We start from the raw sequence: 24,071 nt of genomic DNA, 5'->3' as shown, positions 1-24,071 counted from the left end.
CAAAGATCTTCGACAGGAATGCAATCCAGCGAAATATAGTGAATAGTTATCAAGAGCGCATGGACCCATGAAAAGGATAGATACTGCTGCTTGCATCTAATTCATATTTATTTTCTCGATCGAACTAAATTGATGATTCTTTATTTGCTACAGTTATTTATTTTTAAATGATTTTGTACTGCTTAGCTAGTTCTTGCGAGTTTGCGGAAGCCATTCAAAGTACAAATTTTGGTGGACCGTCAACACAAGTTATCATTAAGAGCTGGACGGGTTATTTGACAATATTGGTGGGAGGGATCCCCCAAGTTCTATGTAAATATTTTAATTTGCATCCTTGATATCTTGATTCAATTTTTTTATAATTATTTTCCAATCCAAGGATCCCCTGACCCTGAATTCCACTCATTCCATCATATCGTTGCAGTAGTTGTGGAAAATTCCTGGCCATAGATCCTGAAAGACCTCATGTGGTTCCACGTAGTTTTTTATAGTAAAATTGGTATAGGGTCCTCTTTGGAGCTGAAGTCAAGTTGATTAGTTGATAGATACTCATTTTTCTTGCCCGGGTCAAAAGGAAGAAAAAAAAACATACCTTTGTTTAAGCAATCTTAATATCTCTTGCACCAATCTGATGTCGCAGGAGATGATATCGCTACATGCCTTGTAATGTTGACATCAAATGCCAATCACCCACGCCTATCGGCCTATGTGGTACAGTAGACCTCTTTGTCAGTCCCTAGAGAACGGACGGCAAGCACCGTGGAAACAGTGCGTTTCGCTCGTCACCATCCCACTTACAGCTACAAAAGTCTTTTGTGATAAGACTATACGGCGATTTCAGCACCTTAAGTTCCTTCGTGTGGTTATTTATTTGATGTTATCTCCCCACCATATCACTGGCCCTGCTGGCTGCTGCAATGAGCAATGCTCCAAACAGCAAAGCTTGTGGAAAAAAATAAACAGACTCCCAAAAACCCATCTTTCAGGGAAACAACGCATACCGACGGACGGGACTAAAAGACATGCGATGTCATTCTCCCACGAGAAGGATTTGTGATAGCAGTTGTTCACCAATTTGTCATCATTGGTTGTGATGTTTTCCCTCAAGACAAATTTGCGAGAGCTGTTTTTCACAAAGCTTGTCATCATAGAATTCCTCTTCAGCCTATTTCGAGGGGCAAATCTCCCTACCGACTTCTCCATGAGAGTTCTGCTAGTTGGAATCTATGACCCCAGATTGTTGCTTGAAAGAAGGGATTTTTCTTGGGCCTGAGAGGGAAAGAGAGAAAGGAATGGGTAAGAGTAGGATCCACTCGAATACATCTTAATTCAAATCTGATTAGATCGTGGTTGGATGATGATGCTATAATAATCGACAATCCGAGCCATTTGATATAATCTAAGCTACTATTTCTAAACTCCTTCCGTACTGAAAATCATGTGATTTGGAGACCCTTAAACTATATTATCAAATGATAAAAAAAAAACATATATTGCTTCATGTTATTTAAATAGTCCAATTTTTTACTATTCGATGCATTTGCTAAGAATCTTCAAAACATATAATTTTTGGTTATAAACAATTCAGATATAGTAGACCATAACCAACAGCTAGAATAATAGATGTTGGACTCCTATAATCCAATCATTATCTGACTAAATCTAAATAGAGATACACTCAGAATGTACCCCACTCTACCTCATAGATTCAAAGAATTATATTTTAATCAACTTTTAGTTCTTTTGATGGTGATGGCACCAATCTCTAAATATTTAATTTATATCAACCAAAGTTGCTCGAATCTATATAAAATTTTAATGGATCCCGGATTTGTTAGGCCAGGGGTTCCAAAAAGGGCTGTTTTAAGCACAGAGGACTTTGTTTAATATTTCTCTTTTCACTACCTTCATGAAATGGTCACGACTACATCACTGCTTTCCTCAAAAAAATATATATATTATATATATTTGATAATTCTAAAGTAGATTAACAAAATAACTCTTTAAAACATGCTGATGTTACACTAGGGTCAGAGCATGTGGGTTGATGAATGCTGCGATTAATTTACATAGAATTGACAGCAGTTTGTGAGGGAGTCAAGAAACGATCAACACTTGACCACCCGCTCGGAGATAAAACATCCATCTGATCCTCTTATCCACCTGCATAGAGCCCAGCAACTATTGTTGCTTGAACATTGATGCCTTGGTTTGTAAACTTTGGTAGCAAGAAGTCATAGCATTCAAAGAGCTCCTTGAGACTACTACAGATTTCATGCGCTAGAGATTGCAATAATCTGCGGTTTCATCCAAAGACAAGCAAAACAATTCATTCAAAAAAATTCTTCGTGCCCTCGATAAACCTCTTGAATCTTTCGGCCATCCTATCTACGGAGGACCACAATCAGATCAGGTAGGCTCAAGATTTGACCTGACTGAAGCCTGACAGATTTGCAATCTAGAGTGGGTTCATCGATCGTATAAAACATAAGATTTTTGGGCCGAACGGGGTTGATAATAACCCAAACACAAACTAAAAAAAAAAGAGAAGTAGTTTAGACCAGGCTTACCAAACTGATTCATCAAGTGTTTAAAAAAATCATAAAAACATGTAGGCATTACCAAGATCAATTAATAACCACGCACATTTGATCAGTAACAACACATTATAAACTACATACCAATAACTTCTGATAGCACCTTAATTTCTTAAATTCAAGGGCGTGCAAAGTGAGTGGGGAAAAACATACCACATTAATTTCAGATAAACTTGAGATGCCAACACATATATAAAACAGGCCAAAATTTTCCAATCTAAGCCTGATTTTGGTAAGAGTGGCCCAAATTTCTTTTTCCCCCGACAGTAACAGACTGGAAGCAGGTGATTCATTTATAACCCTTCTTTTCCTCCATGTTGAACCACCAAATAAATATCAGCATGCTAGCACTTATGTTCAAAAATAGGAATTATACAAGCAAAACTGCTTCAAACTAAATATTCTGGTCTCTTGAATCTCATCCGATTTTGAGAATTAACTGAATAACCAGTCAATGATGCAAGACTCATACAGCTGACACAAAGTGAACCAACTAACAGATTCATGAGTCTCACGCACATATGGGCTATGTGTGCAAGTGTGTCCCCGCGCCTGTGCTTTCACGACTGCCTATCCAGATATCAAACATGAATGCTATCCTGGAGAATAAACAAAAGAAACATTTCATGGTGTGATAATGTCAAGTTACAAATAAGTACAAAAAGTCATGAATTGAAATATACATGTATCCAATTCCACCTGATACCATGCATAAACATAGATAATGGCCCTAACTCTACAAAAAACTTCAATCTTAACTGCTCCTGAAAACTATACTACAAATTTGCCATATTTATTTGAGAACTACATGAAAGGGTGAACCTTGGCACTACAGTAAAATTGCTCCATTGTGCCCCGATATCATAGTTTCGAAGCATGAAAACAATCTTTTTGTATCCAGAGATAAGGCTGCATGCGAAAACTATACTGCAATTTTGCCATATTTATTTGAGAACTACATGAGAACCTTGGCACTACAGTAAGAATGCTATATTGTGACCCGGGCGTCATAGCTTCAAAGCACGGAAACAATCTTTTTGTATCCAGAGGTAAGGCTGCATACATTTAACCCTTCCTAGTTCTCATAGTGGTTGGAGTCTCATGCAATGGGCTGCCTTTATTTATTTGAAAATTACAATAAGAAATCTTTGATGATTACTAATCAAAGAACTGCCCTTTATTATTTGAGAACCACAGTGATATATGTTCGACAATTACCGATCAAAGAACTCTGCTGTTCACCCCGGCTCTATATAGTTGCAATGGTCCAGCAGGAGCAGCAGTTAGCCCAATCTCACTATGAGCAGGCACAAAGTATACATGGCCCTCCATGACCATTACTTCATCACTTGCAGAACCCATCCGCATTCTTCCCTCCCCATCTACAATAACAAAAATAGATGGGCCGGGAATGGCAGGGAACACCAGAGACTCTTGTAGCGGAAGCAAGCAGCAATCAACCTCAAATTCATCAAATGGCGGTGTATACCTTGAAATGTAATGAGTTAAGGGAGTCCCTTGCAAAATTTCTGGAAAGCCCTGCCCAAGTTTCACTTCTCACAGATTTATGAATAGGAAAAATGCAGGAAAACCTGCCTGTGAAAAAAAGATGGAGTGTGTGCCTGCGCGTCTGTATACACATATAGCAAATATTGATGTGCAAAGGCATGTGTACATGGGGAAATATCATGACCAAAAGTTATAATCGGTCATAAGTTAAAAAAAGAAATTTTGAACTTACAGGATTGATTGGAGGCACAAAATTACTTTGTGCAAATATAAGTCATTAGCCTTGTAAAGCAATATAAAAAAAGGTGCAAACTTTGTGCTACATGAAGTTTATGATTTTATCCCAAACCATTTGGCACCTTGCAACTGGTAATGATGCTAGCAACATTAACAAAAAGTAACTAAGCAAACATCACAGGGCAACGAAGGAAGAGATGCAGATCAAAATGCACTTCAAGCCATCAGGCATATTCATAGAATAAGTGCTGATGTTCAGCTATGCTAAAGCTATGCTAGTTCAACCTGAAGAGAACAACAAATGCAAAAACTAAAATAATGTGTGCATGTGTTACCCAGCAATACCCGTTTGATTCCTAATACACAAGAATTAAGAGTCAAAGAGCTACCTAGTCTTGGCACCAATACAGACCTATTCAAGACATCTTTTTTCCACTGTCTTAGATATAACAAAGAACCAACACTGCATAGTGTAGTAAAGCCCCTAATGAAGACATCCAAGCATGATAAGAAACAATACATGCAACTTTGACTACACCATCAGAGGGGAACAAACCAACTGATGAGACAAGAGTACAGAAAAGCCACATGTACATCAACACATTGATATGTCTGCATACGGGGTGACAAGCCCCAAAAGCATCAATAATTAAGACCAGTGGTTTACTCCCATAGTGTCACTAGGAGAAATCAACAATATCCACACAAACAAACTGAAAGCCTTTAAACTGATGACAACGATAGATGCTAATGAATAGTAAAGCTGAGTCTTAGGTACCTAAATCAAGGATGAATATAAACGCAAGTAAAGCATGGAAATTTATACGGTATTAAACAATCTAGAGAGCACCCAAATAAATGAAAATACTGAATTATATAAAGCTATCAATTTTTTTATTCATTTAGTCATTACAGCTAGAGTTTAAAATAAAGCATGATATTGGGATTCAAAAGAAAGATAAGATGTTGAATGGAATATTTATTGTTGAACCAAGATATTTGTGAATGGAACAATGTCAGCAATAATAAATACTCAAATGAAGATGGTGGAAGAATGTGATAGATTTACTAAACAAACAAGCTATAATTGTTATTACACGTTTGCTGCTGTGTTGTCTACCAGAAGTATCAGCTATGAATTTCAGCAAAATATTCAAATATTTCACAAGAATGTTCTTTATCGCTAAATGAAAGATAATATGCAACCAACATGCTTTGTATCAAAATTGAACTCGAATTGCTGGTCAATGAAGTAAACTAAAGCATGAATAAAGGAAAAAAGCTTTATACCAAGGAAAGATGATAAGGAATACAAACTTGTTTATATGTCAGCATAGAACAAAGAGTCTGCACATCTCTGTACTTGGGAGTCAGGCCAGCTCGCACAACATTATCTGATGTAGCCATGCATTCAATACAGTCGCCAGAAATATAAGCGTGGGGTTCATTTGCACCAATATACAGTGCTTCACCAGGACTAAGTTTCACATAATTAAAGAAAAATGCTGATATAACTCCAACATCAGCTGGATACTGCTTCTCTAATAGTAATACTAGCTGTTCCTTTTCTGTCAACATCCTAATCTGATCCACATGACGGGCTATTAACAACAGTAAATACAATAATAAATTAAAAACGTAGAGACCACAAATAATTGGATTCCTAATCTTCCATCAGAACTAAATGTCATTGCATCGACTTACTAGGCAGAAGATACTTTGATGATTTCTATAATCTTAAACAAAACGTTTAAAAATGTAAAAAATGTCTTATGTAACTCTACACTTGGATTCCCATGCTAGATAAACAGTCGAGAATGAAAAATGAGCACTTTTTAAACTTCTATATCATATGTGATACTAAGCATATGGAGGTACTTCCCATATATTTAACAAATGTAGGGTATTATATCATGGCACTCAGCATAACAATGCAAATCAAATAGTTACTAGGACAAAGTGGTCTAAGTTAATAATAGTAGTTTAAAAAAGGACCTTGAGATATTGCAGGATTGTGCACGTAAGATGAAGAGTTATCAGAGGAAACAGGAATCACCCTTTCTAAATATCAAGAATGACCAAAAGATAGCGTTTTAGAACTATCTATTAAAACCAATTTCCAGGTGCTCATATCAGAGAAAAAAAATGTTTCAGATTACCAGTGGCCTTTTCTTAGAAGCAAGCATGTCCGAAACTCAGTATGTTGCTAACCATTTGTTTACGAACCAATAATATGCTCTCCAAGAATTATTAAGTGGGAACAAAGTCAGGGAATTGCAGCAAACTCCCCCTGTTAATGTTTTCATTTAACTAATGAAATATCTTCTACCCAATAGTCGATTTTCTAGAAAATCCTATGCATATATAAGTACATCCAATCAAAAAGTCTAGCAGTCAAGCTAAATTTTAAATCTGGAAAACCTTTTTTAAGAAAGGTCTAGGTTTCTTTTCTATTAAAAATAAGGTCCAGCAGTGCTACAAAGTCACAGACAGGGAATCAAAAATTGGAAAAAGTCACTGGTGATATAGTTGGCTAGAAAAAGTTAGTAATGTGACGACTCATGCTTATAGAGCTAGTCTTATGGATTCATATGTCAGTAAATAATTAAAAATCTAACTGGTATGATTGGCTACAAAAAATATTAAATTCCCAAACTTAAATTTTAAAAGATTCAAGTAGATCAAACAGACATTTTGATATAATATGCTAATAATGGGTACAGATAGCAGAATAAGGTCCTTTTTTTTTAAAGCATACCCAATATTCTCAGTTAAGCTCGAACCTCATATTTTAGTCAAATGTGGAGCTTAAGATAGCACGGAGACATCTTTCTAAATTTGTTCTAAACTGCAGTTAAAAAGGAAAAAGACTTACAAACTCATCATGAAGTAAGAGAGAATTTTTTGAAGCATAATGAAGATTTACTTGACCAGAAGGTAATTTCTCAATTACCAAAATGACATTAAATGAAACAGTTCTACAGATATGGAATTTCGAAGAAACAAATAATAACCAGAAACTTCAAAATTCCATATGATTCAGTAATTCCTAGTACCTTATGCTCCACGTTCAAGCGGCATTTTAGTTTGGACAGCAATTCAGAAACTGCCTCTTTACTTGCAGAGATAACCTTAGTGAAGATTGACCGCAGAATGGATTTTACTTCCATGTATCCATCTTGCTCTTTAATATTCAGAACCTTGCTTGCATTTTCATCACCAACCAGCTCTACAATCTCTGGTACACCTGCAAGCACATCCTTAAGCTCCTGCACAGTCATAGTGATCCATAAGTCAAAATGTTTGCAGATTTTTCTTTAACTTATTAGATACACCAAAATTATCTGTTTTATACAGCATGTTCCCCTCTTACAAACTAATATATAAATATATTTCTTTCTAAGAAAATAAATAGTCCCACGTGACATCAATAATCATTGATAAGCAACATAGGTAAAAGCTAACAGTTACTAAGAGAAAATAGTAAAATGTCAGGTCTCAGTAGAAAATAGCAAAGGGGAGACAGAGAACAAGATTGTTTCCAAGAAAAAGATGCACATGCTTAAGTGCCTTCCCATAAAGGAGGCAGTAGACACCATATATGAACATGTACTTAACATGGTGAAGAGACATAATGAAAAATAAGAGAGGCACAACTACAACAAAATTACTCCACGAAATGCCTACAAAGTGGCAGTACAAGATTAAAAAATGCCAAGAGATCTGCCAATTTTTAAGGACACGCTATGAATACATATTTCATTTAAAAAAATTGCATCCAAAAGGTCATATGATTCTGGTGTTAATTATATCACTCAGTTATTTCACTTTGAGTGGAACTTCCCTCTTGTTCTAGTCAGAATGAAAATTGCAACAATACTGTTGCCTAGGATGGTGGCTCTTCGATGCATAAAAGTGATAAGAAGGAAAGCCAACTAGCATGCAGATCTCTTGATAAAGGTAGAGCTATCAAATAGTTATTATAACAAGAAATGATTAAAGACTAGTTTAAAAAGTTTCAGGATAAAAAAGATACCATCCACACATCAAGCTTAGAAGATTTCATTTCATCATATGGGAAAACTCAGGCAAAAAGAAAAGATACATCAGTGAACAAGGCACTGAACTTGCATATGTTGTAATGCGTACAAGCTTAAGAGTCAAGAGGCTGCTATGTAATCAATCTAATTGCTTTCCCACCATCAAATTAGAGGTGGCAAATACACTAAAAACTTCTTAAACAATAGAGGAAAAGGATAGAAACAGACATGAAGTAACTTGATCTGGTGTATACCCAAGGTGTTCAGTTTGCATGACGAACCATGATGAGGGTTGAGGACACAGCCATGAAGACAAGGTGAAAAGTATTAACCACTAAAAAGGCAAGCCCGAAAATGAGCCGAATAGTCCCCAAAAGAGAATCAACAAAGCGAAGTATTGACCATTACAAAAGGCATAAAGTAATAAGACATAATGCTACGAGTGATATCCAACAATCTCAAGGAGAATAGAGCCACAATGCTAATTGCCAAAAGATCCTCTCAACTGGTGGTGACAAAATAGAACAGGTCCGTGATACAGATGATGCAAGATGAGAAGAGAGATCACTAACAGACATGCTAGTTGGTGAAGTCAGATATAGATAAGCATGGAAGTGCAATACTGCAATGAAAAAGGCAAATTATGTGGTAAATTTATACATAAGAGAGCCACTAATGAATGAAGAGAATCCAAAAATCTGTGATTCAGTTGCAATGCAATTATCTGGATATTATAATACATGCAGGAAGATGTTATGGCACTAATGGAAAACATGGTAGTAGAGAAAGCAAAGAGGTACAAGTTACATTTTAGATGCCAAGGAAGCAGAGAAGGGACATGGATATAGAAAGTCTAGTATGATGCAGATGGCCAAGGTGAAATGAACTAATGGGGAACTACTGAGAATAAAGGAAGTGGGGACTCCATGAAAGACAAGTTGGTTAAGCCAAGGATAGAGCCTGCAATTGTAATTCAAGGGCCTGGCAAGATAATAATGCAGGTAAACCAAATCTTTATCAAAGAAACATATTTCCAAACAAATTGCATTCAAGATGAGATAAATTACAAATTCCGCAAATTCTTGGTGCACCACCACCTTGATTACATCAGGACATCTCCAGGCAACTAAACCCTGAATACAAGGCAACAAAGTCAGGAAGGGGACTGAGAAGGAAGGATTTAATTATAGCATGTCACATCAAAGCTGGTCAGTGGACAGCTCAGTATGCACCATACTGTGCCATGACATGTCTAGTCAAAAATCAATGCTGCATATATAAAAGTAACAGTCCACGGTTTCATTCCAATCACTCATTTCAAAAAATAAGGTCCATACTAGTGAATGTGTTAAAAGACAACCTCCCTGGCCACCAGGCCACCTACCTTAACATTTTGCATTATGTTTAACTATAGATGATAAGACTGATTTATAAATTACTGTTGGATTTTGTCAAGCTAATAATTATCATTCACACACTGCATCTTATTGGCATGTGATATTTTAATTGCTGGATCATAACTATATTTGACTTCTTCTTTTATTTATTTGTTCAATAATTTCTAATTTTGCGAGGCCTTAACCTCTAGGCGACCACCTAGAGCCTAGGTGCTACATGGCCCGTTGGCCTCCCATCTGTCACTTACGGTCATCTTTTAAACTAGCAAAGACAACAAAGGTAGCAACACACCAAATATAAATACAGACCAACCCTTTATACCATGCCCGCATCCCACTGAAACAAGAAGTTTGTATATACCATAGAACATATGTCCATAGCATTAGAATCCTTTCTTACAAAATGTGTCATGATACTTACTAAAAAAACATCCAACGGATAAAAGAAGTTGAGGTTAAACCTAAAATCCCTGCATGGAGGTAGTTCAAGCCTCATAAAAAAAGTTAGAAGCCTGCAAGTAATTTAAAGGAGGATCCTCAAGCAATTAAAATGGGTATCAAATAACAAAAAAAACTACCTATATTTAGGTTCTTTTTCATCAGTTTCCATCAAATGAAATTTATTCCTTGATTCTGTAATCTTTAGTTGGGTGACAGGCTCCTGATAATCAGCTCAACAAAAAGCTAGCTTAAAGTCAAAATTCCTTTAAAGGAACAGGAGCAAAAGGCAATCGCATCTATGTTACAGTTCTTGCATATAAACAACTATCAACCCCTAGACCACCGAGGTTATTGTCTACAAGCCCCTGACCCCAAAGTAAAAAAGACAACCATCTTTAAAGAATATAATACAAGCATTTCCCTTAAAACAACCAATATCTCTCGGATAACTTTTCCCTATCATTGAATATAACTGCAAAAATCACATCTTCTATAGGGGATCTGATGAACTTGATGATGAGATGCATTTTCCACAGGGCTAAAAGTGATCCATTAAGTGGTCACACAATGACAACAATGAAGAACGACATTTCATTAATGGGACACCAAATGACAATGGCCTAGTTAGTCAAACAATAGATAGATAGATATTCACCCAATAGATAATGCAATGGTTGAGAAGAAAGTGATACAGAATTCAAATATCTAGATGAATATGCCAATTAAAGCCAAAATTTCAACAAGGATAAAGATGATGGGGGTAGAAGTACTTGCTCCTATACAACAGATCAGAACAACCCCTCACCCACACACAGAAGAGAGAGAGAGAGAGACAGAGACAGAGACAGGGAGACAGATAATAGGAAGACATAAGAGGCTAAAACAGAAAATACTGAATAACATAGTAAATAATAGTTGTAAAGGTTGTAAAGGAAATAGTCACCATAATAAGATAGAAGAATAAGGAAACAAATGAGGTTGGGGGGCTTAGTTTTTCATATGGGTTTCAAACAAGTATTCAAGTAATGTCAGCACGGCTCATACTGACCAATACATATTGACCCGTATCAATGCAGTATTAACCATGCCTGCCAAACTGTGTATACATTCAAGCCAGCTAGACAAAGATGCATCAGTCACCACTTTCACTCAATATTGATCTACTAAACAAATGCACAAATGGATGTTCTAGGGCAATCATATCGAAAACTAATATATTCATATCAAAGTAGGAGAAGGGTTCAATTTTCAGAAAGAATGTTTATGTGACTAATTCATGATGGCTTCAACAGAAGTTGATCCAGCAATTTTAAGCTTCAATAATATAAAAGAACCACACGATAAACCTCAATGCTGACAAACCCGCACAGGGCCGTGAAATCGGTGAGGGCAATCGCCATCTCTGGCTTCTGGTTAGGATCCTTATATATACTCGGCCGCATCCCGTGCAGCACCCTCGCCAATTCCTTATCTGGGTGTGCTTGTATCGACAAAGCCTTCGCCACCGATAAAACCTAAAAACAGCCAATTGAAACCTCAACCAACATTACACACGAAACCAAAAATGGAAATCAAAGAACAGAACACAACAATAATTATTAACTTGAACAACAAACACATGAAGCACCAAAAGAAAGAGAAATCCAGAGTAAACGAACAACCTTGAACAGGAAGGGGAGTTCACTCCCCCATCTGTCCACGACCTTCTCTCCAAGAAAGCCGGGGTTGTCCAGAATCGACTTCCTGAGAGTCACCGGCTCCGAGTCAGGGCTCCCCGACTCGCCCCGGACCACGAACGAAGGCCCGGACTCGTGAGTCCCCATCCAGAACTCGGCGTAGGGCCGCTCCGGCTCGATCTCCGCCTCCGAATTCCGCGAGAAAAGCCTCGCGACCCTCGACTCCTCGCCTAACTTCCCCCAATCGTATTTTTGGACCGAGCATCTCAGATTCAGCGGCCTCGACACCTCCATCTCCATCCCACTCGACCACCGAGCCCAAAACCCTAAAACAAGAGAGCAACGAGGAGAGGAAGAGAACGTGAACGAGAAGGGGAAGGAGAGAAGGGTTTGGGTGGTCCGCCATGAGAGCTCACCTCCGAGGTTTTCAAAAGCGGAGATCGGAGAGGGAATTCAGAGGTGAGGCCGACGGGGGAAGCGGGTAAGGAGGATATCGATCTGATCACCATCCTCACCGCGGCCCGGCTCGGCCCCGGGGCCCGGCGGCCAGCCGTGTCCCATTCATTTTAATGCGGCCTTTTCGCATGCTCGTGCTCGTTTGTTCGCAATTTCAACTAGGGTACTCGTGAGATCCGACCCACAATGGCCGTTTTGGGCCAAAACCGGAGGGCCCAACCGACTTCAGCCCACGGCCGAAAAAGAAATTGAAACAAAAAATCAGGATTGTGATTCTCTGCTCCTTCCTCGCTCGTTGAGGAGATAAGACCATGGAGTCATGGCTAGGGACAACTCCATAGGCTGTTCGGTCGTGTTCATCTGTTGCAAGGATCGTAGCAGTTTAATGACCCTGAGCTTGTTCCCTTCGAAAGCTCTCTATAAATTTCTCCTACGGATAAGCTTCCCTTCCCTCTTTCTTCTCTAGCTAGATTTCTCCGGCCAATGAGAAAGAATATTTTGTTTACGATCTACAAACCATTACTTGTAAAACAAAGTATGTCCAATGAGAAAAGTTTCTCCAAGGGCCTCTATAGCAATCGTTCAAAACGATAGTGAAAAAGAGCTTATTCATCTAGCTAGGTTAATCTAAAGCATTGTTCATGTGGAAAAAAATTAACTTTTGTAGACTCTAGTCCTTTGTTTGATTGCCATTTGACATCTAGCCCTTCTACATTAACGATTTTGCATTTAGTTTTTACGTATAGATTTGTTTATCATACAATTAGCTTCAGATATATTTTTTAATAATTAAATATATTCTTATATGTTGTTAATTAATATAAAATGACCATCTAAATCAAGGTAAGGGAATAAAATATCCATCACCAAAGACTAAACAAGGGGTGGATTGATCTCTTTGTTTGTCGATGAATGAAGTGCAGCTAGTTATCATCTACACGGTTGTGGAGGTTTCCAGAAGCTAGGTGGGGCTGTCGCTTTTTGTGGGCCATATGGTGAATCCCACTTCCGAATCGCATCTGGTGTCTTTCTTCCGTCTTTAAGCATGAAAACAGCACTTAATAATATCAGGCTTTATTAAACTATACGGTCAAATGATATAACCACAACTAAGCACCAAACCTAAAGTTTCGACAACAACATCTTGAGCTCAGATGCTGACAAGAGCCGACTCAAAGAAGCTTCGATAGAAGGGTAGAACACCTTCAACCCAAAAAAAAAAAGAAAAAAGGATGGACAAAAGTAGAGAGCAAAATAATGAAGGATCCAAAGCTCCATTATGTAAAAGTTTTCATTGGTTTCGGTGAAAGCATGTGGCATGTGGCCTTCTCACAAACAAGACCCAGTCTTGTCCTCTCAACCTCTTCACAACACACAATGTTTGCTTGGCTCCTCTGGCCTGTACTCCATCAAGACCCAAGATGTCAAAGTATCACATATATAGATACTAATCATTGAAAGATAGTTATATCACATTGTTCTTATTTAAAGTAAGCACAGATTATGGGTCCCTTAACAGACAATTAATTATTTACTTGGGCCCTAACCTAAAACCGGTTCACATGTGTGAAAAGATTGCCTACAGTTTGCTATATGATCTTTCAATAACTTGTGGAAGTCTAAATTATATATCAGCACCTTAGTCATGAGCCTTCAGCAATACAGAGGGAATGGGACTGAAGGAGAAAAAATAATAAAAGGTTTATCATGGCAGCCCAACTTGTAATAGCGGAACATGATAAGGCTGCCCACTTAATTCTGTAAAGAACAAAAATTCAAAGATTGCAATCACTGACCTTAAGGATCCACACCAGTATATATATATATATATATATACATATCCTGGTGATCTTTGTCTGTGGTTTGACAGCAGAATAGCCTCAAACAAATGGACATGATACAAATGATATTGTCTCCTCTCATTAATATTTGACTTGGAAAGAGAAAATACAGCACTTCATCCCCTCACTAATGCAATTTTACACAATCTGAGAAAGAAAATCATGACGGCGAAGTTCTCAGTTCTGTTCAGCATTACTAAGAAATCCCGGACCCTCAGGTTCTGAGTTGAATTCTGGTAACTGGAGGAATGATATGAAGCAAGGTCCTCAGTTCCCTGGCAGCCGTGTTCAGATGGAGACATTCTTCAACTCGCATTCTTTCTCCCAATTTCAAACTGAGAAAATCGCCTGGACTTCTGTGGCTTCAGTTGAATCGCATGCACCTATGGAGCCACGACCAACCAGGTCATATGCACACTGTCAAAAGCTTAATCATGATTCCATATCAAACTGAGGACCTCTCCATGGAGTAGAGGGGTGTCAACTGGTGCCATGTCACAAATGCTTATTTCCTTTGCTTTTTCAGAGAAGAATCCATTTAAACAGCACATAAAAGTGGCATTAGTTCACGCCTCCTACATCATTACCCACCTTGCAAGGAAATCTTCACTTAAAACAGCTCTGAAATTTGGTAATATACTTTGTAAAGCTACAGTTCATCAAAAATCTCGTTGACGGAGCCCCAAAAAGGATTTATTTATGCTACATGGTGTTTGAAACATAATGCATGGAAGGTTTATGTCACCGACCTTCTGAAGTAAAGGAAACAGAAATAGAATTCCTAGAGTAATCTTCTGCTATACTGCATAAAGTAGAGGCTTTCGTACTGTCGGTACCAGTTAAAGTACTATTTGTGTTCGTGTTAGTAAGAGTGGAAGAGGGTGTACTGGTCCAACGCCCTATGCGGCCTCGTATTCCTGGCCTACCAGGTTTTGGCAATGTGAATGAATCACTTGATAGCATGAGATGGACGGTATACATGTCAGGCCGGTCTGAGATAACAGCTTGACAGCATAACAACCCTATCTGGATGCATAATGCTGCTTCGTCGCTGTTCCAAGTTGAAAGAGAAGGGTCCATAACCTCCAATGCTTTTCCTGCTTCTGAGAGATTCCATGTCTGTAAAAGACACAAGCAAAGAACAGGTTTATATTAAAGAGAAAACCTACTGCTTGAGCATGCCTATTTAAGACTAAATTGCTTGTGAGATCATTATGAAGTGCAATTAAGGATGGTTTACATCAAAAAATAAAACAGAGATAAGATTGATTTGAAATTTGGAATTTTGTCTTTTCTGATCACGTCTTGAATCATTAAGCTGCATGTCTTCATGAAACAAACTGCAGCGCGTTCCTATTTTGTTTGTTTAATAGATTCTGATATCATTTATTGTAAAATTTCCTAGTCTGTGCAAGTGACCGCCTGCATGCATTGTTAAAAAATTCCTATACTGTTTTTATTGCTTTAAGCTTGAAAAACTTACATAGCTCAATAAGTCGACCTTTTCTTCTTCCAAGCGTTTATCAAGATTTTTCCTCCCACTCACAATCTCTAACACCAACACCCCAAAGCTGAAGACATCTGCCTTTGCTGATAGATATCCATTTAGAGCATACTCAGGAGCCATATAACCACTGCAAAACCCCAAATCATTTTTCGGACAAGAATTTTACGAAATTCTTAAACACGAAGTCAAAGATCTTCAAAAGCATCAAAAGAAGCAGCTCGGGTAAGAAGATATGAAAGGAGTTGGGGGAGAAAACTCACTAGGTACCAGATATCTTAAATGTATTAACATGGGTAGCATCCTCCTGGAAGAGCCTCGCCATGCCGAAATCAGAGATCTTTGGATTCAACTGGTCATCAAGCAAAATGTTACTAGCTTTAATGTCTCTATGGATGATCTTCACTGGGGATTCTTCATGAAGGTAAAGAAGACCCTTTGCCACTCCCACAATAATCTCAAATCGTTTTGACCAATCTAGTAATGCACGCTTGCTCTTGTCTGGACAATCATAGAAACAAAAGCCAACCACTGGTCAAATACACAATCATACTTCTTTACATCCTTTTCCTTTCAGAAGAACAATTCAAGTAATTATGTAAGTATTGTTGTTCAAATAGATATTGTTTAATTATCAAAAAAAGAAAAAGATATTTTGTTTGACAAGGGCACGCACTCAGAAGGTTAGACAGTAAGTTGATGACCCCAATAAATTGGAAAAATACTAGTTTACAAATACAAATAATTCATTCATGACTATCCCTCTTACCAGTCTGGCAGTATGAAAAATTGTTTCTATGTGACCGTGTCATTTTACTTCCAGCAGTATAATTATTATAGCCAAAATTTATGATTCTCAAGTACCATAGCTCTAGAGACAAATTACTCCTTTTTCATTTCTTTTTGTTTGGATAATCTTAGACACACTACAACTTTTGACTATATAGTAGACTATGCAGTGCATGTTCTATAAATGTGTCTGCAAGTATTCTTAACAAAACACATCTATAAGATTACAAGAAAACATCCTACCAAATACAGAAACAAAAATTCCTACAATGCCAATAATAAGTTGAAGGAAGACTAATTCCTTGAAAATGTAACGTGTGCTCTTTCCAATAATGATGCACTAGAGAGAGTTAAAGGGATTTACTTCGATTGATCAGATCAGATAAGAATGAATAATGTAAAGATTTATGAATATCCTACAATAAGCATTTGTAACAATTTATAAAGACAGAGAATGGTTAACTCTAGGTGGGAATAAGAAGCAAAAGCATTTTACTCATCCATTACACAGGAGCTATCAAAGTGCATATGGCATGCTTCCACATGATTTATGAATATCCTACAATAAGCATTTGTAACAATTTATAAAGACAGAGAATGGTTAACTCTAGGTGGGAATAAGAAGCAAAAGCATTTTACTCATCCATTACACAGGATCTATCAAAGTGCATATGGCATGCTTCCACATGCACTATTTTGCTAGATTTTTTCATGCAAGTATAGATTGAGGTTTACCATAGTACATGAATGGTTAAAATTATATAAGCAATTATGGGGCTTCGTGTAGGAGCTGTTTGGTTGCCTGTGAGTTTTTTTCTAAAACAATTAATTATAAAACATGATTCTCTGCAAAACAGGTTACATGGAAAAGAAGGAAAAACTTGCTTTCCATAAGACTCATTTTTCAGGTTTTATTACTTGTCAATTTTGGCAAAAGAAAATCTATCGAAAATAACCAAATAACCAGTATTGTAAATTTATTCACTTAGATGGAAATGTGATTTACTAAAATTTGTCAACCAAACACCCCAAGTCAGATTGTCTCCTAACTCCCCTTTATTATTTAATATTTGCATTCATTACTATTATCTGCAGTGATTAAGAGATAAGAAAAAGTGAATGCATCTTATAAAATGGGAGTACCTTGTTGGGTCCTGCACCATAAGAAAGTGGTTAATGGCAAAGTTTGGTTGATAAGCGATGCGACTTAGACCAACATTGAAGCCAGTGCAGTAGGGACTTCCTCAAAAGTTTGGGTTCCACATAATAGCCAGACATGAAGCAAAATCATGTCTCCATCAGCTTACTTGTGATTCCATAGACCATAGATTATTAATATGACTTTTGTTTGTCAACTACTAGTTGCATTGATTTAATGTGTGTGGTATCACACATTTCTGAAAAACTCATATTATGCCACCTAGCTAAGTGGGTTCTATCTCTTCTCACCAATCTCCTAAACTGCATTTCTTCAAGCATCTTCTCCTAAATGCAAAGAATATCCATTGTAAAAGCTGCTAATGACAAATCAGGATGCCTCTGTTATGCTCACATTCTCTATTTTTTTAGAACAATTGTTACAATATATGTATAGCCACATAAGGGATATAATATATGCATTATGATCCTTGTAAAAACTATACTGCAATAATAGCTTTTATGAACATAACATGGTTTCTTCTAGATATGTAGTTTTATAGACACATAAGGGGTTTTATATATGCATTATGATCCTTGTAAAAACTATACTGCAACAATAGCTTTTGTGAATATAACATGGTTTTCTAGATATGTAGTTTTCTTATTTTATTTATAATTTAATAGTACTTAAAGACAAGATACTCATATGGTGTTGTATGGCTGCCATAAATATAACAGCTTGTAGTACTTTTTTAATAATATAGTAATTTATGTTTGTTCAATTTTAAACCTCCATAGCAAACCACTACAATCACCACCATAGGTCACTCGAGGTTTCAACTTATGGCTATGACTTTTTTTTTTTTTGATCATTGTGGAATGGTATAATGGATGTACAACAATAATATGAGTAATAGCTGTTACACAACGATTAGAGTTGCAATTAACTTTACAACAACTTAAAGGGAACACACTTTGAATTCATAGTTTGAATTCAAAGAATAATTAAAAAGAACAAACTTTATTTTTACATACATACATAATATTCAAAGAACTGTTTGATTACTACATGTGCTGATATTGACTTATTACAAAAGTGTATGAAGATCTTTTCAACTGGAAAAGGGAAAGAGAAGGTGTGTGTGTGTTGGGGGGGGGGGGGGGGGGGGGGGGTGTTTTTTGCGGGGGGAGGGGGGAACCTTGACAATTTTGAGCAACGAAACATTCTTTTCTAATTCTCATTCTGATTTGGGTTTGCTTATATTCAACCGTCGACAGCTAAGCTAGAAATTATGAGCTTACTTAGAAGACCAGATTTCCTAGTGTGGCAAAATCAAAAGAGGTTTTGTTTAAAGTCAAGTAAATCATAAGATAACATATAAAAAATATAACATGATGACCATTTCTCCCAGCAGAACCAACAGGAAGTAGTCTGAGTTGTTTATGTTCATGTAGAAAATGGAGGTTAGTCCAAACTCCAAAGTTCCGAGCCTTCCTGATCCATTACACAAAGTTGAGTCAACCTGCTTGCTTTTCCAAAAAGAGAAGTTGAGTCAACCTGATTTAAGTTAATGTAAGCACCAAGGGATCAATCTTGACTAAAATCTTCGTAGGAAGCCAGTTGTGTGGCAATATAAATATTAGGGGGATGTGGACATTATAAATCAGAAAGTGAAGAAAGTTCTAAATGCCTACAATCTGACTTTTCTCCCCAATAAGCCTAGGACATACGTGAGCCCATCATCCAACGAATCTGTTGTCTTATGTGGACCATGGGTCCAGTAATATAGCACCTTATTGATCTTGAAAAAGCCTCTTGGACCTATTCATAAGATGGTAATTGATAAACAGGGGATCATCGGTAAAGTAATATATTATACTATCTAGTAATACCATTTTATGAGCAATTATGATATCATTATGATGACAAAAGTACGCAGGCGACATTGTTGTCCCACGTCTCCCCATCAGCCACCAGCACTCATCATGTGAATTTCTTTTGGAGTCTTTGAAGCAAAGACTTGTAAACATGCAAATTTGCACCTTCTCATTAACAATGTAGTCCACCTAAGTTTTCATTTTTTATTTTTGCGAGCAAACCACAAACTATTGAAAGATGATGGCGAGGTGACATTTTCAGTGAAAGAGATACCGAAGAGCAAGTGATCAAGGCTTCCATTGGGGAAGTAGGGGTAGACGAGCATCTTTTGGCCAGCAGAAGCACAGCAGCCGAGCAGAGAGACAAGGTTGCGGTGCTGGATCTTGAGCAGTAGCCGCACCTCGTTGGTGAACTCCCTCATCCCCTGCCGCGATTCCAGAGACAGCTTCTTCACCGCAATCTCCTGCCCATTCCCCGTCACCCCCTGCATCCATCCATTCCATAATTCACTACTTAGGTAAACCATATATCACCATGACCTTGTCCCAAGATTAAATAAACATTTAAAGCCGTAAAAAAAATAAAATATATAAATAAATCTATCATATTTTATCGTCTAAAGTTTGTGCGATAGTATCAAAAGTTCCGAGTTCGAACTCTGCCTAATTTCAACAAAAGAGTTACCCGACTGGACAAAATTTAGGTCACACATATAAAATTACGCCATGGCAGCCCGCATCCAAACAACCAGCTTCCACTCACCTGAAAACAAGCCTCTCCTCCACCTGCTAGCTTAAGAGGAGAACAAGAATGGGAGGTCAACACGGTGTGGCCATTGAGTTGGGCGCACCGCCGTCAAAGTCAAAAGCGAACTCAAGAAAGAAGGACGTCAGCCAGGACATAAGAATTTCTTCGCTATTGCGCGACTCCAGAATCCATCTGGAATTGTGGGAAAAAGCCAGCAGAATTCCGGACCCTAGAGGCTGTCACGTGGTAGCTAGATTTAATACGTCTCTGGACCAAACTGTGGATGGAAAAATGATCCATCTTCAGATGACACGTGTCGTCCTACAAATCAAGTCAGATGAGTACCGTCAACGGAGCTTTAATGAGTCTTGGAGCCGTCAACATCCGGAGGTTTTGTGGAGTTCTTGGTGCGCTCCCCTTTGTCTTAAAACGGGAGTGTCGAAGCCGAATACATGTTTGGCATCACAAAAAAACTGTACATAATCGGACAACTGCCACGTCGCCCATCTCCGAAGGAACGTGAAATAAGAGGGGCAAATTAAAAGGCTTCCGGTTTATGGTGACCGTCCGATCAACATCAGACAAACAACCTACGGAAGAGCGCTAAAAAAAAAAAAAAGTACTCTAGGCAACACTCTTTTTCCATCCACAAAATTTTTCGTACGAGACCGTCCAATCCACAGCCTCATTCGTTTTCACGAAGCCGGGAGCGGCGGAGAAACTCCCACGGTTTCAAACCCACCTTGCTACTATTCTAATAAAATCTAGAATCTAGATCAGTACTTCGCAATTTACATAATAATTAAGAAGAGCAGAACCTAGAGATACTAGTAAAACTTTCATTTGCCTGTTCCGAATTGACTTGGGATTGGGATTGGGATTGGGATTGGAAATGGAATGGAGGGTACCTTGTAAACGGGGCCGAAACCACCACGGCCGAGGAGATTGTCATCGGAGAAGTTATTCGTGGCAGCCTCCAATGTTTTGAGATCCATGAATAGATTCCAAGAATAAGAAGAAGAATTAGAAGAAGAAGGCTGCTGCTGCTGCTCTCCTCCTCCTCCTCCTCCTCCTCCTCTTCCTCCTCCTCCTCCTCCTCCTTCTCCATGTCCCTTCGTTCTTCTCGTCCAGCAAACGCACAGCCACGAGCGGAACAGCATCGAGCCCCAATTTTTCCGCAAACCTCGGCCGTCCAATTCGAGAGCCTGCCTGGAGTCGAGTTCGCAGCAGCTGATCTGAGAGCAACAGAGAGAGATGGAGAGGCTTGTGGAATTTATAGAGGACAGGGGAATCCGATTTTACGAGGAAGAAGAAGAGGTCAGCGGCAGACGGCTGCAGGCCCTGGGAGCTGAGGGTGGTGGCTTTGATCGATGGCCGTTCGATTCCATTTGTACGGCAGGAGCGGGGCATGATGTATCACTAAAGTTTACGGGCACGCGTTTGTTTCTTATTTTTTATTATTATTTGAAAAGTGAAACGCGTTTTTTAATGTGCCAATTGGCTGAGCAATTCTGGTGTCCGGTTCGGATGGCTCGAACGTTTGTCCTGCCAACTTTGGCACATTTCAAGCCTGATGGTGGTAATTGGCTGCAGTTGTGACCCGGAACATGATTTCATATACAAGATATGGCGGTTGCGCATCATGCGGTTCAAATCTCACCTCACATTGTTTTTTTTTTTAAAAAAAGGAAAGAGAATAGCTTAATGTGACCTTGTTGATTGTTTCAACTATTTTGAATTTATAGTGGTTCGAGCGGTTGAAACTTGAAAGGTGAAACATCTTAATCAGCCATCCAAGTTGGTGCTGAAAATGAGCCAAATATTCTCGTTTGATAATATTATTAACCGGCTATTAAATTTGGCCAGGCAATAAGATGGTTATGATATGTATTTTACCATGTTTTTGGGTTAATTTGATTGTGTTATGTGATGAAGCTTGACCGGTTGGCCAGAATGGCCCATGCAACGCTGACTTTCCAATTGCTTACGTATGGTCAAGTCTTGAATTAAATTTCGTTATTACTACTGGAGAAGATATTGATCATCCTAACCTCATGTTGTTCCGACCTTTTTGACCTTGGCCTTAACCCAAATAAATGATCTCGGTTTTAGCCGATGCTAAAGGACATTGAATGAGTTGTAAGCATAGTTTTGGCAACGGTTACACCAATACAACAATGAAGACACGATCAATACGATTATCGTTACATGTCAGTCGTCGAAAATCATGACCATGTAGTTAGTGCACGATTAACCATTATCGTGCGGTTATGGCATTTCTGATAAAACAAGTAATAGATACCGCTTTCATCCTATATATAGGGATGACCGAAAATCCTCGGATAAGCTTTTCTCAAGCTCCCACTTTCTCTTTCGAGCATTCTCCGGCTCTAGCTCTCTCCCTCCCTCTCTTCTACTATTGTTTTATATCTTCATTGACTTAAGCATCGAAGGTCCTCTGCCGAAACCTTCTGACAAATGAACTTCTTTGCAAGTTGTGCTCTCTTTCTAAATATGCAGCACAAAACCCCTAGCTAATCGAACTTATTGATACCAATCCTTCAACAATTATGGACAAGCTATCCTCCTCTTTCTAACCTTGAACTTGATGAGCAGTGATTTTAGAGTTTTGTAGTTGTGCTGAGTATATATAAACTCCTTTTTTACGAGTCCTCTCTATCATAGAACCCCAATTGTATGTTTAATTGTATGCTAGGTTTAAATTCCTGCATGGGTTAGCTAAATTTAGGGATCTTAATAAAGACCATCTTTTCTAGCAAGCGTAGTATAATTTGCCATACTTTAAGTTTGAGCCCTATAACCTAGGTCTTATAAAATATGAGCCATTGCTGGACCATAAAGTTCAACACCAAATTCATATTGTATAATCTAATCCCTTTTAATTAATATAAATTTTCATAGTTTGTTTATCCTAAGAAACATGCTGTCTTCTAGAAAAAATATTGACATATAAAAGAATTAAAAGTTGGACTCAAACAAACAATTCACCCCAAGGATAAGATTTTTGTATATTGCCAATACACAATCTCTACATCTCTACTAGGCAATCCTATTTTGCAACTTTCAGACATAGCGAGAACAATCTGCACTATTTGATAAAAAACATTCCATTTGATGCAAAAAACTAAGACAATAAGCTTCCTATAAAAAGCAACATATATGTAGCATCCTATGGGCATAATTATCAAATGCAATTATGTTTTTTTCTCTTAGACAAGAGAATGGCCAAAATCCGTACGATCCATGCTGCAAAATAAATATCAAATTGGATTGCAAAATTTGTTGCATTTTGTTAGAGAAAGAATGGAATTGCGAACCAGGAAGACATCCGAAGACAAAAGTTTTATTTTAGAGTCACTAAGGCTCCATGGTAATGGATTGTTTCTTCTCAAGGATAACAAAGGTTTCATGCTAGCTATCAAAACCATCTTAAAGAACTTGCAAGATGCTTGATCTCCTATGACTCTCAAACATTTACAATTATGGGTCGTGACACGGTCTCCTAATGATAAGTCTTTATTCGTGTTTTTTTTTCTCCTTGCTCATATTTAGGATGAATTTCTTGTACTCATGCATTTTTTTTATTTTATCAATAAGTTAGAGACCAAATTCTCGAAAAATACCCATCTTAAGGTCCAATTATTTTGGATGGCATAATTTTATAACAACTCCTTTGATGGTATGATGAGCCATATGAGATGCTACTTAGTCGGCTGTTCCCTTCTTCGAATATATGGGATGCATGAAAATGAATTAGATGAGATATCCACCAAATATCGAGAAGTAGAGGTTGGGGC

At 37.9% G+C, this 24,071-nt stretch overlaps 2 protein-coding genes across 12 annotated transcripts; both read right to left on the bottom strand.

Annotated features, from left to right (window-relative positions):
- Positions 1-2,553: 2,553 nt before the first annotated feature.
- LOC103719562 (mannose-6-phosphate isomerase 2-like) lies at positions 2,554-12,478 on the bottom strand. 9 transcript variants are annotated; one of them, XM_039130133.3, is made up of 7 exons: positions 12,314-12,476; positions 11,883-12,223; positions 11,568-11,735; positions 7,400-7,612; positions 5,634-5,927; positions 3,816-4,136; positions 2,554-3,196 (listed from the first exon to the last, which is right to left on the bottom strand). In XM_039130133.3, the coding sequence occupies exons 2-6, from the start codon at positions 12,195-12,197 to the stop codon at positions 3,819-3,821; spliced, it is 1,308 nt and encodes a 435-aa protein (XP_038986061.2). In that variant the 5' UTR covers positions 12,198-12,223; positions 12,314-12,476; the 3' UTR covers positions 2,554-3,196; positions 3,816-3,818. The 9 variants fall into 9 exon arrangements, 8 of the variants coding, with proteins under 8 accessions (XP_038986061.2, XP_038986062.2, XP_088565235.2 ...); XM_039130134.3 differs by having other exon boundaries at positions 5,661-5,927; XR_015972247.2 differs by having other exon boundaries at positions 3,816-4,126; positions 5,661-5,927; positions 11,883-12,476.
- Positions 12,479-14,248: 1,770 nt separating this feature from the next.
- Positions 14,249-21,845, bottom strand: LOC103719561 (cysteine-rich receptor-like protein kinase 44). Of its 3 annotated transcripts, none has more exons than XM_008808861.6 (5): positions 21,162-21,845; positions 19,780-19,990; positions 15,962-16,199; positions 15,678-15,828; positions 14,249-15,313 (listed from the first exon to the last, which is right to left on the bottom strand). In XM_008808861.6, the coding sequence occupies exons 1-5, from the start codon at positions 21,411-21,413 to the stop codon at positions 14,936-14,938; spliced, it is 1,230 nt and encodes a 409-aa protein (XP_008807083.3). In that variant the 5' UTR covers positions 21,414-21,845; the 3' UTR covers positions 14,249-14,935. The 3 variants fall into 3 exon arrangements, with proteins under 3 accessions (XP_008807083.3, XP_088565222.1, XP_088565224.1); XM_088709096.2 differs by having other exon boundaries at positions 20,269-21,297; XM_088709098.2 differs by lacking the exon at positions 21,162-21,845 and adding an exon at positions 20,191-20,244.
- Between the last annotated feature and the right edge of the window lie 2,226 nt (positions 21,846-24,071).

This window comes from Phoenix dactylifera, chromosome 12, assembly GCF_051530095.1.
Source record: "Phoenix dactylifera cultivar Ajwa chromosome 12, Ajwa_hap1_PhDact_Kaust_v1.1, whole genome shotgun sequence".
NCBI classification, from domain to species: domain Eukaryota; kingdom Viridiplantae; phylum Streptophyta; class Magnoliopsida; order Arecales; family Arecaceae; genus Phoenix; species Phoenix dactylifera.
The sequence above is the reverse complement of the archived record's forward strand: the minus strand, read 5'-3'. Positions and strand labels throughout refer to the sequence as shown.

Coding starts and splice junctions, on each gene's coding strand:
- LOC103719562 (XM_089926455.1), bottom strand. CDS start 12,197: ATGGAGATGGAGGTGTCGAGGCCGCTGAATCTGAGATGCTCGGTCCAA. Junction 7,613..11,567: donor GCGGGTTTGTCAGCATTGAG/GTTTATCGTGTG, acceptor ATGACTGTGCAG/GAGCTTAAGGATGTGCTTGC. Junction 5,928..7,399: donor GCTTGAACGTGGAGCATAAG/GTACTAGGAATT, acceptor CATGTGGATCAG/ATTAGGATGTTGACAGAAAA.
- LOC103719561 (XM_008808861.6), bottom strand. CDS start 21,413: ATGCTGTTCCGCTCGTGGCTGTGCGTTTGCTGGACGAGAAGAACGAAG. Junction 19,991..21,161: donor GTTTCGGCCCCGTTTACAAG/GTACCCTCCATT, acceptor GGATGGATGCAG/GGGGTGACGGGGAATGGGCA. Junction 15,829..15,961: donor TTTAAGATATCTGGTACCTA/GTGAGTTTTCTC, acceptor GGGGTTTTGCAG/TGGTTATATGGCTCCTGAGT.